Below are 16,027 nucleotides of genomic sequence, written 5' to 3' on the forward strand. Positions count from 1 at the left end.
GTTCAACTTATTTATCAATGACCTGGATGAAGGGACAGAGTGTACCCTCAGCAAGTTTGCTGATGATACCAAACTGGGAGGAGTAGCTGATACACCAGGAGGCTGCGCTGCCATTCAGCAAGACCTGGACAGGCTGGAGAGTTGGGTGGAGAGGAACCCAATGAAGTTCAGTAAAAGCAAGCATGAGGTCCTGCACCTGGGGAGGAACAACCCCCCCATGCACCAGTACAGGCTGGGGGCTGACCTGCTGGATGGAAGGCAGCTCTGTGGAAAAGGACCTGGGACTTCTGGTAGACAGCAAGTTACCAATGAGCCAGCAGTGTGCCCTGGTGGCCAAGGTGGCCAAAGGGATCCTGGGGTGCATTAGGAGGATCACGGCCAGCAGGTCGAGGGAGATGATCCTGCCCCTCTGCTCTGCCCTGGTGAGGCCCCACCTGGAGTGCTGTGTCCAGTGCTGGGCTCCCCAGTTCAGGAGAGACAGGGAACTGCTGGAGAGGGTCCAGCAGAGGCCTACAAAGGTGATGAGGGGCCTGGGGCATCTCCCTCTGGTGGAAAGGCTGAGAGGGCTGGTCCTGTTCAGCCTGGAGAAGAGAAGACTGAGAGGAGATCTTATCAATGTCTACAAATATCTTAAGGGTAAGTGTCAAAAGGAGGGACCAGGCTCTTTTCAGCTGGGCCCAGAGACAGGGGCAATGGGCACAAATAGCAACACAGGCAGTTCCTTCTGCATATGAGGAAGAACTTCCTTGTCTTGAGGGTGACAGAGCACTGGAACAGGCTGCCCAGAGAGGTTGTGGACTTTTCTTCCCTGGAGACAGCAAAACCCACCTGTACGTGACTCTGTGAAGCCTACTCTAGATCAACGTGCTTTAGCAGGGGGTTGGACTACATGATCTCCAGAGATCCCTGCCAACTGTGACTATTCTGTGATTCTGTTTCACACATTTTAACACACAAGCATTTTAGAGCAAAATTTTAAAGTCATAACATAAACATTTGGACGTATTTCAAAATTTTCTCTTGAGAGGCTATAGCCTACATATAGAATACTTCTGTTTTCTACAGTACACCATCAAAATCACATTTGTTACCTATACAATGCAGCACTTGAAATTAATGATGAAATAGCTGCAGCTCACATATGTTTCTGTTGCCCAAATCTGTCCTATCTAATGTGTTTGAGTGTGAACTCTAGCCTTAGAAAGCCGCATAAATACTTAATCATAAGTATTTTTACCTTGTCTGGCTTGTAAGCTTAAAGCCAACTATAGATTCCTTATTCAGGCCAACTGCTTCAATGTTGATGACATCATCCACCTCTGGCTCCGTAGCAATGAACAGCATGGGAAACTTCCAAACACCTCCTGTAGTGCACTGTACTACAAGAGTTGCTTTGTTCCTTAAAATTTCAGATAAAAAACATTCAATACATAGAACAACATTACAAAACATAAACTGAGTAAATTAATGTCCAAAATAAGCCTCAAGTGTGTAGAACTACAATACAGTAAAATGAAAATACAGATGGCTTTAAACTGGAATACATCCTTAATTTTGCATGGCATAGTATGCATCAGTTACACTTAGACTGGGATGAAGATTAGCTATCACAATATTTACAGCAAAGAACAAGAAAGGACATAATATGAAAGCAAAATGATTGGAGCAGCCATGAGATTTGATTCTTTTTCTGCTTACTCTCTGTTGAGGTAAACAAATTTAACTCAATTTGGTTTAGTCTTTTTTTTTTTTTTTTTACTTTGGTTCATGGCAGAATCTTGTCCACAACATGGTAGCAGTTCATATTAGAGGCAAATAGATCTGGTGAAGGTCTATGTACTTAGAAAAATTGCAGACTGATGTCTTCAGACCATCTAAGAGAGTTGGTGCTGTAGATTCTAAAGATAAGAAACCAATTAATTGCATTCATTGAATCCTCTGCATGAAGCCTGATAAGTCTCAAGTACACAAAGATAAAAAACCAAACCAAAACAAAAAATAATAAATTAAAAAGGGACAGAGTAGAAATAAAGAGAGGTTTGAAATTAACCTCCCTTCTGATACAATGACATTGCATGGTGTGGGTGGATATTCTTTCCTAAATGTTCCCTCCTGCACCCTAAAAATACCCCCGTTGCATGCAGCCCATGACACTAGGCAGTGACTGCTTTCTAATCTTCCTGGTAATGTTGAGCCTCTGAATTTTCCATGTGCCTGCATGATACTGAAGCTTCTTTCCAGCCTCCTCCCCACACACATTTGACTCCTTCAAGAGGAAGGTGCAACTTCCCACTCTCTAGACAGGATCTCACTTTCACAGTTTCTTTTTAAAGCTGTGGGATGTACTAATGTAAAACAAAGGAAATTCCTAATTTTTCACAGCTGTAAAAGAAGATAATATTTGCCTGTGAACTGTTGTTACCGGGGCCCTAGAGACTACTTTCAAATTCCACCATCCCATCCATCCGAAGAATATGCACACATGTTCATCTACAGAAAGTTTTCCAAGGCCATCTTGTCTGTATTCTTTCTGCAAATTTTGAATGTTCATTGGAAGTCTTTCAATACTCCCGTGTTTAGAAGTAAATTGATGGATGCACAGACTAAGGCAGTAACTCAACAGAACTATGTCACAAGCATTAAAAAGAAAAACTATCAGTTTTAATACCAGAGATATCATACTGAGAAGCATCATGTGAGAAAATCTAAAATAATAGATCTCAGAGATGAAAACAACATGAGGAAAATGATGCAGGGAGGTGTTTATATAGCTAAGAGTGATCAGACAGGATTTTATTGCATGTTTTGTTGGTAATAAGGAACAGGAGCTTACCTCATTGGTTTGTTAGGTGCAAACACTATATTAAAGACCAGTGTTATGGTTCTGGATTCTGTATCCTGTTCTTTTTGAACCAGATGCATACCAACCAAAGATTCAAGCTGAGATTTAATTTCATTTGATTGATATTGCAATTCATATAGGAATTCCATTGCTGTACAGAAACCTAAATGACACAAGAGAAAGAGATCAGTCTCTGTGCACTCCAATATCACACAGCTGGCTGGATACTAGTTGCAATTCTTTCATTTGTTACTAAAAATGACAAGGAAGTAAAACTACTAATTACCCAGAATTTGAGTGATTTCCTTCTGACTGCATAGCAAAATCTTCCAGTTTCATATGACAGGCTATATAGTTTCTGGCAAAATGGAAGCTGGAAAATTTACTTAGGAGATGTTAACAGTAATAGCAGTATTGTTCTGGCTACCACTTCTACATTACAGAAAGACATTTCCAGTTCATCAGCCAAATGAAAATTGCAAGAATTTAATACTATTTTTGAGTAATGGCATTGGGACAATCTCAAAAAAACAAGTCGTTAAGGACATCAGTGCCACTGATGGCTGACAGTCTGGGAAACAGAATACAGAAAAAGAGCAAAGATGTCACTAGCAGCCTCTTCTCTTATTCCCTGTAGCAGCTATGAAAAGGCCAAGTAGTAATGACATAAGAATAAAAGCTGTGTTTCTTGATTCAAGTGTCTTTTCCAGCTGTAACAAAGAAAACTGTGATATTCAGTATACAACAGTAATTTGTGCACAAAAGCACAAAACGGAACGTTTCTATGAGGAAAATAATCTCAAGCTGCTAATCTGTTTAAAAGTTTTACACATTTTATGGGGGAAAAGTATTTTAACACAACCACTAGATCTTATTATGACCACATATCCTAAGGCGCATTTTGAATTTGCACAGCTAAGTACAATGCGTTGCACAGAACTCCTATGTATGCATCCTTGTATATATACGTTGGCTATAGAGGGCCAGTCATCTGCAGTTATTTCCCAAGACCTTCCAACTTGGAGTTCTAACGTATAGACTACATATTTCTTCACGTAAAAAGTCCAAAAGATAATGCACTGTGAGACAGCTGAACAAAATCTTACTTTGGTTTTGCCAGTCTGTAATGCCACCCAAATTTAAGTGAGCACGGACACCTTCCTATGCTTGAAGTCCTTTTTCCTTTTCTGAAATGTACAAATTCTAACTTCATTGGCTAACAAGAAGCTTGAACTTCTGTTGCCAATATCTTTGTAACACACAAATTAACACTAAAAAACGTAGCAGCTTATACTGTAACATTTCTGACTTTTTAAAGTGGATTCTTCACACAGATGTCTGATTGATTTATGCTAGATCAAAAAGTTACACAGAGGTAAGAAAAACAATACCAACAGACAGGATTATCGGTTATAGTAGATACACACTAAATACTGAATATACCGGATTTCCATGTATTTGTCCTTTTACTATAAATTTGCTTTATTACAATAAATGTACTTTTTAATAATGAAATTAAGTATGAACATTTTTCCTACAGTTTATAAAATTCCTAGGATTATCCTACATTCTTCCATGCTTGGTTGTTTAAATATGTTTATACCATGCATTCAGATTCCCATACAGCCCAAGGCTTGTAGTAGTCACCCTAGAGAAATGCCCAAACATGAAAATTAAGACAAAAAATTAACTTATTATGGGAGAGAAAAGATTACATCATTTGGAGCATTCCAGAATGAGAAAATTGCAACTGTTGAGCAGATGTTTCTTTCAGCAGTTATATCACACAATGCTACTCAGGAAAAACGTTTTCTATACTTCAGAAGAAAATGCTGTAAATTGCATGCTGCTTTTAGTATCCAAAGACATTTGATTTTGGTTTGACATATGTATATAGTACCTTTTAGTCAGAAGCAATTAAATATTTACAATTTTTTTGTGCTCCAGGCTGTTTTATAACCTGTTCTACGCTCATATTAAGTATTTAGTTAAAATATTTTAATATTTACAACACCTAAGGAAAAATGATGCGTTTATAAGTCCCAATATTTGAAAGCCTTGTTATGCTGGTCCCTTAGCTGGTTTTGATCTACATTGCTGATCTAGTTTTGAACTGTTCAAAAAAGAAAAATGTAATTAGATTTTTATCACAGCTGCCCTGAAGACTACTATATTATTGTACTATGGGAAGCCTCTGTGAATATGTTAATATTTTATGCTAGACAATTCCAGAATGCACATGCTGCCTAAGCAAACTGGCAGATGTTAAAGGTAAAAAAAAAATAAAATTAAAAAAAAATAATTAAAAAAATTGTGTATCATGGCTAGAAATCTGTCCAAATTGTCAAATATTCAGTTTCCTTGTTTCCATTTAATTGAAATTTCTGGTTTCAATTAAAATGGTGAAATAAATAAGAATTAACATTTTCTTTATAGTGACACCAAATACAATATAGCAGACTGTTCAAATATGTCTTGACCCTTTAGCCCAGCTCTTTGTATGTTTTCATTCACTGGTTTTCTTTTTAAACATCAAAATAACAATTTTATCTGTACTAAAATGTTATCTAATGTAAATTGTAAAATATGCATGCAGATATAAAGTATACCCCAAATAATCCACTGCTGTTCTTTAAGTAGAGAGCAGCAAGGAGAGTTTTAGCCACATCTTGACTCAACATTATTTCTCAGTCCAAACACTGGGAAGATACAAGCATGCTATTTATATACAGCTTGTTACATCTAGGGAATAGAAACTCCATTTACAAAAAATATTACTTTCTCATCATTCCTGAAGAATATTATGCAGTCATTTAGTTTGGAAAGGCCCCTTAAGACCATTGAGTACAACCATAAACCTAACATTGCCAAGTCCACCACTAAGCCATGTCCCTAAGCACCACAACTAGACATCTTTTCAATCCCTCCAGGGATGGCAACTCAACCGCTTCCCTGGGCAGCTTTTTCCAGTGCTTGACAGCCCTTTCGGTGAAGACGTTTCCTCATATGCAATCCAAACCTCTCCTGGCACAACCCAAGGCCATTCCATTTTGTCCTGCCACTTGCCACCTGGTAGAAGAGACCAACACGCACCTAGCCACAGCCTCCTCTCAGGTAGCTGCCACGGGCAGTACGATCTCCCCTCAGCCTTCCTCTCTCCAGTACTTTGCGTAAATAAAGACTTCCGAAAAATAGCACACATTTAGGCAACATTTGTGTATGCAGAATTTCTGAAGCAGCGATGTTTAAAAACCAATAAGGTTTTTGAGCGATATAGTTCTATGTCTTGGCTGTCATTTATTTTCAAGTGCTAGTAAGGATACTTCTTAAAAAGCACTACAATTGAAGTGTGGAGGATTTGTCTTTTTTTAAACAGCCTCTAAGAAGGTGAAAGGAAATAGACCACTAACTTCATTTATTTTCTGACTCATAAGAAGGATATCATGGACACTTCCAGGGTTTTACACTCTGAGCATATATATTGGGCAAATGTGATTTTTTTTTTGACTGCTAGGATTTACTGTAAATCTAATTAATGGATTTCATACATCTAAAGATTAAAAATGTGTCTAACAGGTTCACAAAAAAAACCTCGGGAATTTAAGTAACTTTTTAGTTGAAAAGAACCTGTATTCAAGCTTCAAAAGAGTTAACTACAAAGACATCGATGGGTCTAATGTCCATGGAAGGTATGTGAAATGCCCACTGGGTATATCGGACCTGGAAGAGGGTTTCACACAGCCATTAGAGAAGCCTTTGTACCTCCCTCCTATTTTTGAAAAGTGAATACATGTTTGACTTCACTAATGACTGGCTCATTATACAATGTGTTTTCTGATGATAAAAACCTAATGGACACTGGTCTACGAAGCTGCAGTCTCTTGTGGATACCTAGAGGAGATCTAGCTACGTGAGCTCCCTGCAAATAGTGCTTAACCTAGAGCGGGCTTGGTGACATAAAAACGGCAAGGGGGAGGAGCTCTCTAAAGGACTCCCCTTACTTTCACACTGTCTCCAATTTCCAATGAGACAGGTGGAAATTAAAGCTGTGATAGAAAAATATTCAGACTGCAAAACTGCTTGTCCTCATTACAGAGATTTTTTCTTGGATTGGTGCAATAAAACAGAGATGCAAGTGAATTTGGTCAATTGACCTTCATCACCTCCCATTCAGCAGGCTGAAATTTTACTTGCAGTCATTTAATAAAGGTCAGCACAATCACAGAATACAAACAAAATGAAAGCCCAGTCACTCATAAATTTGCAGCTTCATGCTTTTCAAAAACCAGATAAATTATAGTTTGATGCTGAATGTAATACACTGCACTCTCTCAATGATTTTTTTTTTTTTTTTTTTTTTTTGCTGGTTCTGCTAATTTTTCAATGTTTGCATCCATTGTGGCCCTGACACCTGACAAAGATTTCTTCCCCTCTAGATCTAATAGTCTCCAAAGTGGTAAATTAGGAACTACAAGACCAGACATTAACTACTAATTTCTACCAGACATCTGGCACCTAATTTTGACCTTCCAAATGTTGTGAAATCTCTTTCTTCATAGCCCCCATTCAGCTGTCATATGACACTTGTTCTTTTCCTGCTTCTTTGCTGTCTTCCAGGAGTCTTAACACACACTGCTAGAACTCAGCAGGCAGTGGCGAACGAACATTAAGTATGCAGATATGACTTGCCAGCAAAAGCAGCAGTAGACAGGATACATTACCATACGGTAGATTAAATTGCTTTAATACAGCTTTCAAGTAAATATTCAAGTGAATAGCAAAAATGTATAGCAAAAAAGAGTAAGAAAGGAAAAAAAATAAAAGGAAGCCTGGTGGTCAAGAACATCCTAACATTTAAGTAGACAGTATCTTCTGGGCAGTAAGAAATTAACTTCATCTGAGAACTCGCTGTAAAAAGTTGTAAATCCAGGATAATAGCAGCAAAATAAACAAATTGCATAAGAACCAAAAAAGAGCTGGCTGTAGTTAAATTTCTTTCACTAAATTTGTTCATACAGGTACAAAAGTTCTGCATGTGGAGCATTATAAATATCAGCAAAGATAACATCATATACTTTATTAAATGCCAGACACCAAATTACCTTAAATGCAAAGAAATAAATGGATAAGAAAAGTGGTCTCCTTCTGTTGATGATATACTCTTTGATCCTTAATGCAATTCAAGAGAATTCTCAACATAGATAAGCATATACACGTTTATATCTCTTCCTCACAAATTTATTTGTCTTTCCACATCCAATTAAGGCTTTTCACCCATATCTTCAAGGCTTTGAAAAATTCCACTCTTAGCCATATCTTTTTTTTACCCTGCATCCCACTGCCTATTCCCCTAGCAACCAACTTCAACACTTTTCTAAATTCTCTCTCACATTTGATTTTTCTGTTTCCTAATTTTCCTTTTTCAAAACACTCTTCAAATCAGAGATCTACTTCTAAAGCAGGTTTCTACTGTAAAAAGAAGCAATAGAAAGCACTTCCCTCCCTCCCCCCCCCCCTTTTTTTTTTTTAGGATGTCTTTGTTCAAAACACTGCATCATTAAATGAATGAAATGGAAGTTTGTGAATCCATGTATATGAAATAAACAGTGTGCATCTAGCATCTGCTGTTCTGCATGCATTTCTAAATTCTTCCTTGCAGCTTGTTTCCATATATTCTCCCTCTCTGAATCCATTTTGGACTAATTCCTTTTGTGTTATGCCTATCCACACTCCCCTCTTTGCACCCTATTTTGATATTTCTTGGCATAGTAAATAAAACAAAAGCCTCAGGAAAAGCAAAAGGATTTTCATCAGGCCAAAGGATCTCCCACATTACCTTCCTTTGATCTGGCATTCTACTTAGATTTGTACACCAATTAAAAATTAATGCATTAAAAGAAATGATTCAAATGTATTTTTTCAATCATATTCTATTCTTTTTTTTCAGCAGTCTCTTTTATTTAGCATTGTCTTCATTCATCTGGCAATTCTAGCAAATAAAGAACACTTCTGTACCTGGGCACAGGCAATGCCAAACCGGCTTCTCCATGAACTTATATTATGATGTAGTCTTAATTCACACAGACATTTATTTTTTCCATGGTTTCCCAGCTCATTTCCCTCACTTTGAACGCTGCCCACTGAAATCAGTCATAACTCAAGGAGTCTTTTAACCTAATCATTCAAACTGTATTGGTCCACACACATGCTAAATTGAAAACAGTATTATTTATAATTTCTTTTTTTTCCACTGTGTCCAATATGATGATGTCTGTGTACTTTATTCCTTACAGCAGTTACATTAATGACTAAAAGAAATTATGCTTGTCATTTGGAAGACCAAGTTCCAATGCAAGCACATTTCTTCAGATCCCTTTGGAGGAGCAGTGTGTTTACACCAAGATAACCAGTAGATCATGAAGCAATAGCAAGGTTCTTTTTTCCAGTCTTTTTATGTGTCAGCAGTATGGATGTTCTTTCCTCCCTCCCAGATGCTCTCTTACCCTCAGAAGTTTCCTAGGTTTTAGCCTTCTCTTTTATTGTTTGGCGATATACTTGAAAAACATAACTTACGGGATGTTTCATGGTTTGGTTTGGTTTGGCTTTCTTTTAACTGCATCAGTGACTGTAATTGCCCATTTACTATAGGTGGGTAAGAGAATACCAGCAATTTTGCTCTACTTCCTTTATCACACTCTGTGTTCAAAGACTTTTCTAGGGCTTTTTTTGTATTACACTGTATACACTGAGTCACTTTCCCTTTTCAAAATTCATTCTTAAAATCACTTCCTTTAGAAAACTATCTTACTTTTCGCCTTCCAACACTGCCAACATGTACTGTACGAAGAATACTTCCCTAAGGCAAAAAACACCCTTTTTCATATTTTGGAACATAACATTTCATTCATAGAACTTTATCACTTCCCAGTTAAATATCATTTTACTGCAGTAGGAATGTGACCTTCCAAGTGAGAAGAACATATAGATTTAGCTTATCCCCAGCTATTTCAGTTCCTTCACAGTTCCTTATTAAAGTTATATGCAAAATACAAATGTAATTTGTCCTACTGAATAAAAGCAATTATCCATTTAGAAATTCAATTTTCTTCATACTTACTTACAAACTTTTCATGTTCAAGAATATAATCTTAAAATATTGTGGATCTAAGCATCACTTTGTAAATCAGCTGTGTGTCTGTACAATGTATGGTGTTTTTTCTGAACTAATGGCAATAAAATAAATAAGCTTAAAATACCTGTTCCAAGAGTAAATGTTTTCTGACTACTTTTACTACTGTCTTGTAACTTGGGTATAAGATTAGAACCATTTTGCTTTTATAAAAATAGATTTTTCTAATTAAACTTTATCAGTCCAAAAATATTTTGAGTGAGAAGGAACACCTTGGCTGATTGCTGCTAAAAACCCAAAAGTATCAAACTGCACTGAGATGTGATTCTTACTCAGCACGACCAGTTTCAGTTTTTCAACAAATCATAAAACTTTACCATTTAAGATATTCCTATATCCAGTACCATTTATTTGCCCTTTGAAATTCTGTAGAGCTGACACCAGCAAACTTGAGTTCTTAATTCAAAAACTCTGAAACTCAGTACTTGAAATAACATAGCACATATGTAGCAAAGAGCTTCATGTTGATTTTAAAGGCACTTTCACATTTATCGAGTCTGCCAGCTACAGGATGCAGTACTTAGAGAAGCTGAAAAGACCTCACAATCTGATCTGTTGAGCTACTCCTCACTTGCTACTACATTGCAAGTTTGGTTTAGAAGATAAATAATAGTTTGTTTTAAAATGTTTTAACTTAATTAGCAGGTATTTCAGACAGACACATTACTTAATAACAATGGAATATTTTCTCAACATACACAGTCCAGACTGATCAGTCTCATTGCCAGTTGAACACAATGAAAACTGCATCTTTTTTTCTGTGGGATTTCAGGAAGACGGATGCAGTATCAGAATGTTTGTATTGTACAGTTTGTATGGGGTAGGTTTATGTTTTTTTTAAACACATGAGAAGGACATATGCTAGCTCTCAAGATCTGCAATATATCCATTGATTCATGGTCATCGTATGAAAAGGGGAGCTAAGGACCAGGAATTGGTCTGTTCTGGTTTTGGTTGTTCTTTCTTTTTTTAATAGTTGCATTTATTAGAAGTTTGGATGACAAAGACATCATCTTAGGTTACGCTCTTTCCCAGCATCTTAATCTAAAACACTAAGCAAATATGCATGTGTGGCTATAGACAAAAGAACTTCAGCCTGATTATTTTCCCATACAAATGTATTTATATTTTTCATAAAAAACACATTTTTGTGTTTTGAAAACATGGACCTACATACTGAAATCTTCCACTCAGTAGCTCTGCAAATTAAAAAATAACAATACACAACAAACTAAACATAAGTAAAAGGGGTAATATAATCCTGTAATCTCAAATGGAGGGATTATCTTTATTTCCTTCTAACTTGAAAGGAGATATGGAAAAAATAATTTCTTAGCAAGTATTCCTCATCTGTTCATCTGTACAAGTATTATAAAGAAAGAATTATAAAGAAAGAAAAGAAAGAATGATGTCTTACATCACATCATAACTTAAATTTCCTGAGATAATTCCATTATCTGTGCTATGGTATAATCTTTGATTCAATGATAAAATAATTTTTCATTGAAAATTAAAAAAAATATCTAAATTTATGCACATAGAACTCTCTACTGATGGAGGTAAATTGTTTCTGGTACCATCACTATAATCTGTAAGCATGTTATTGATAGTTTTACACTATACTATGGTCTATTAAAAAGGATGCATTTTATATCTTTTGACATTTTTAATATTACAAAACAGACTGAGCCACACAGACTAGAACACAGGACCTAATCAGTAGGGTCACATTCATTTGCCTCCTTTTCCTTATCCAATGAATTGCATTCAGTTATACATAAGGTGGAACATCTATAACACAGGGTAGTGAAAATTCCTCTACTGTGAGACAAATATAATCTCATGGGAGGTATCCACTTGTCTTATTTTTTTGATAAAAATTAAGTTTCAGAACTAATAAAAAATTGTGCAGTAAATTTCTGAGGTTTCACTGTCTTCCTGAGCTTGCTTGAAGTAAGAGTAATGGTTCAAGATTACAATTTCATTTAATGTTCTGTGGTAATTCTATGTAACTTCTAGCTACTTGTCTTAAAATCTCAATATCTAGCTACACCTTCAAAGTTTCAGATCAACTTGGTTTTAAACTGTCAAAACTACAGGCACGATGCAAATTTACAAAAACATGAAGTTGTATACGTTCCCCATAAAAACTGGGGAAGTTTTGGTTTTTCCTTTTTGCTTCATGTTCTTTTTGGAGTTGTGAAATATTGGATAGATGAAGGAGATCTAGAGTGGATAATTTCATTTTCTCTAAGAAAAACAACAATATGTGAACAGTGCAGCTTCAGAGACAGAAGACAAGGACAAAGAATCTTAGCACAAAAATTAAATAGGATGTAATACGCTTGAAATAGAAGAGCATTTGGGATATAGTTGTATGTGTGCATGTGTTTGTTACTACAGTGACTGTCAGATATATTATCTGAAGTAAATCTAGGTGTATAAACCTTCCACTTGCTTTGCTATGAATAGAACCATGCACACACAGCTGAGACAGACAGGGAGAGCACTGGTCCATTGTTCTTCTGGAAAACCAACAGAGTTCACATTTTAAGGGCCTCTATTAGCTATGCTTTGTTGATGTCCCATAATTAATGAGAAAACAATGCAAAAAACCTAGTGCAAATTAACGCAGATAGATCATCGTAAGGTGCTATGAGGTTGCAAAAGCACAACTAAGATCCTGGAGAGCTATGCTGACTCTGGTTTTGATTTACAGAAGCTTTCCCAAAATACCTTTACAAAATAAGGGTGTAGTGGTGTCGTTACTATGGAAGTAATACCTATCACTCAACCAAAGAAATTACAGAAAACTATGTGAAAAAGAAATGGGAGAAATAGCAATTTGGCAATCACAATCATATAACAATTAGAGTAATTCATGGAAACTTGCAGGAAATTATATTGCTTAGCCTTCCCTTAGTCACTAACTCAAAAGACATTTCTAAGAGGTGATTGTGTGTTCTTGTTTCAGAGATACATTATGTGGGGATAGCCAATCAGTTCTATTGGACTTCTCAGTTTTCCTGGACATACATCATACTGAAAAGTAACATCAGGAATTCCTTGTTTTGTATTGCTTATTGGTTTTGCACTTTTGTGAAGCTGAATAAATAACTTAAGATTATTTTATAATTGCTCTGGTTCCCTGTAAGTGTTGAGTATTGTAACTGAGCATGATTGTAGAAAGTAATTTTGATTTGCGTAATGCTGAAACTTATTCTTAAGGCTTGCAGATTTCAATGTTTTATAAAATGGGAAAGAAACAGAAATGAGTGACTCTTCTGTAAACAGAAATATAAGTAATTCCAAACCATACTAGCTCACAATTCACAAGCTTTTTTTCAGCAGTTGGCATTATTGTTCAAGTTCCATTAAGAAATGGGAGTAGGAAGGGTTACTTATGAGAGAAAAATCTATGCTAAATTGTTTCTTTTTTTAATGGACCAAATGGTAACCCTGTATATCAATAAGTAAATAAAGTCCTATTTCAACTTCTTCATTAAAATGCCTGTGCATATTGCAGTTCAATAAAGAGAATAAACAACGTATCAAATCTCTCCCATGTTTGACTCATAAAGAAACAAACAGCCAGATGTAAACAAAAATTATGTAGCTGACAAAATAATCCATCTAGGCTTTCATTTTTACTCTGATGCCCTATTTGGCTTCTGCTGGTTCCCCGTTTCCCAGCAGGAGTTGTCACCTTTAACAACAAGGTAATAATCTCTAACAGAGTGACCCAATTGCTGGTTCACCCCCTTGTCAACACTTTCATTTTGCCATAGCTCACAGCTTTCACAAAGTGTTAATCCAAAACAAATACTTTGTTGCTCTTTCTTCTACTTCTTGCAGATTAAAAAATTCACTTAACAATCTCATTTATACAGATATAACTCTCTCATCCTCAATTACCATTTCAAAAATAATGACATAATTATTCTGACAACGGAGACACAGCTAAGTAAAACATTAGGCCATCTTCATCACTATCACTCTCTTCATATGGCTTTCAATATTAACCTGCTACACTTAATCAGCAATTAAATTAAAATCTCTGAATGAGAGACAAGTCTATATGAATATTTTGTCTCCTCCTATCCTGGCATTTTTATTTCTTATACTGCTAGGATCTCTTTGATCGTATCCAATTTTATTGGACTCATTTCTTGAAGGTGAGCTTCCTGATTCAGATCTATCATATCAAATTGGCATTTAGTGGAATCCATACCACTGGCTAACATAAAATCTTGCTGGGGGGTGGAAATAGCTTTTAACATGTGTTTGGACATGTTCTTCTTCCCCTGTTTCAAAGAACTACTGTAAAGAAAGCAAAGAAAATAGAGGCTTTTTGTATATTCTGATCTGATGAGTGTCAGGTGTTTTTCAATATAGCTATTTGCTATATTGATATTTATAGCTATTTGCTATAAAATTTCATAGAATATGTATATTGGTTGATTTTGTAAATGGTGAAAGAAAGGGTACAGATACACTTTGCATAATGTACGCCAATAGCCAATGTTATGGATTAGCATATCTGGTAAATTTTATTTAACCACTAGCTGCAATTGAACTGGTCATGTGTTTAGTTAGAAGTCAGCATAGCTGTGAAACTTGCTTATAGCACACAGAACCCCCCATACCGGTGCTACCCTACAGAACCCGGACAGCAGCATTCCCCCCTGCAAAAGGCAGCTCATGAAACCTTCCCAGAAATAAGAACACAGGAGTGAGGAACTAAGACCAACTTTGGGGCTGTAAGAAGAGCTATGAATTAGTAAAGATTAGGGAAGTTAATTATAAACACTCAGCCCTTACGGCTGGCTTATGTGATAAACTGAAGCAATTGAAAAGGATAGGTTACAAGGGACCATTACAAACGCAGAGACAGAACAGGCCTGGTTAGCGTATTTCCTCAACCAGAAGGTACTCTGGCTGTGTACTCTACATGCTGTCAACACAGTCAAGTTTGGTTGCGTAGATATTTGTGAATTTCAGCCAAATATATAGAACTGATAATTTGTGAATGTCTATGTTTTTCTTAGAAAATCATGGAACATTAAACACAATTGTATTTCCCATTGAATATTTAAAGTAAACTAAAAATGCTGTTTTGTTAGAATAAATAAATATAAAAACCCAATCTTCACACTTGTTTGGATGAATCATGGGTCTTAAATTTCATTTACTGAAAAAAAGATGTCTTTAGAGTTCTTTGTATGAAACCATATAAAAAAAAAGGTAAAAATATGCATTTAATACAATTGGTAATTATTTTTGTAAAGAGCCATATCAATTGCTAAATGTCTAAAAAATTAAGCTTTAATTATTTGATCTCCAGAACTTTGCTGACTTCTGAACAACAAACTATGTTACTTTAGCTAGACAATGTTTAGATTGTCCCCTCATAAGAAATTGTAATATATTTCTGTTTCAAATGATATCCTGGACTGGATGAAATTGAATTCTTTACATAAAGAATATGCTTGAAGATTTTTCACTTCTCAAGAATTTTTACTTGTCCAAGTAATTTAAATACTGAAGCATAGTAGTAGCTGTTTAAATCTGATCTGCCAGTAATTATCATCATTTATCTTTGGATGTAAAAACTTTTTACTACACATCACACATACACTCTGATGAATCACTCTTTCAAAAGAGAAAAAATGAAAAACAGCTTGCCAGGCTGTTATCTTGGAGGTTTACACTTTTATTTATGTTATTACTGGTAGACTGCAGAAAGCTCAGATAGTACCATTAAATTTTATTCCCAACAGGCATCAAATTCATCTAGCAATAATGACATTATAATGTCATTGAAAATCATGGAAAGCACCAGAGTTATAAATGATCTTATTACCTATGGTGTAAAGCATTTCATTACCAGACTTCTTGCTTGAAAAGATGCAATGTCCCAAATCAATGTCTTGCAGCATGTGCAGAAGCCAGTGTTAATAAATACGAGATATTAGTCCTATGAATAAAACAAGCAC

At 35.8% G+C, this 16,027-nt stretch overlaps 1 protein-coding gene across 1 annotated transcript in view; it reads right to left on the reverse strand.

Moving 5' to 3' along the window:
- CFAP47 (cilia and flagella associated protein 47) overlaps positions 1-16,027 on the reverse strand; it is a 342,945-nt gene that overhangs the window by 21,918 nt on the left and 305,000 nt on the right. The window contains 2 exon segments of the mRNA XM_027782493.2: positions 1,238-1,399; positions 2,834-3,005. Of these exon segments, the coding sequence (XP_027638294.2) occupies positions 1,238-1,399; positions 2,834-3,005 (334 nt within the window).

This window comes from Falco peregrinus, chromosome 4, assembly GCF_023634155.1.
Source record: "Falco peregrinus isolate bFalPer1 chromosome 4, bFalPer1.pri, whole genome shotgun sequence".
In the NCBI taxonomy this organism is placed as follows: Eukaryota; Metazoa; Chordata; class Aves; order Falconiformes; family Falconidae; genus Falco; species Falco peregrinus.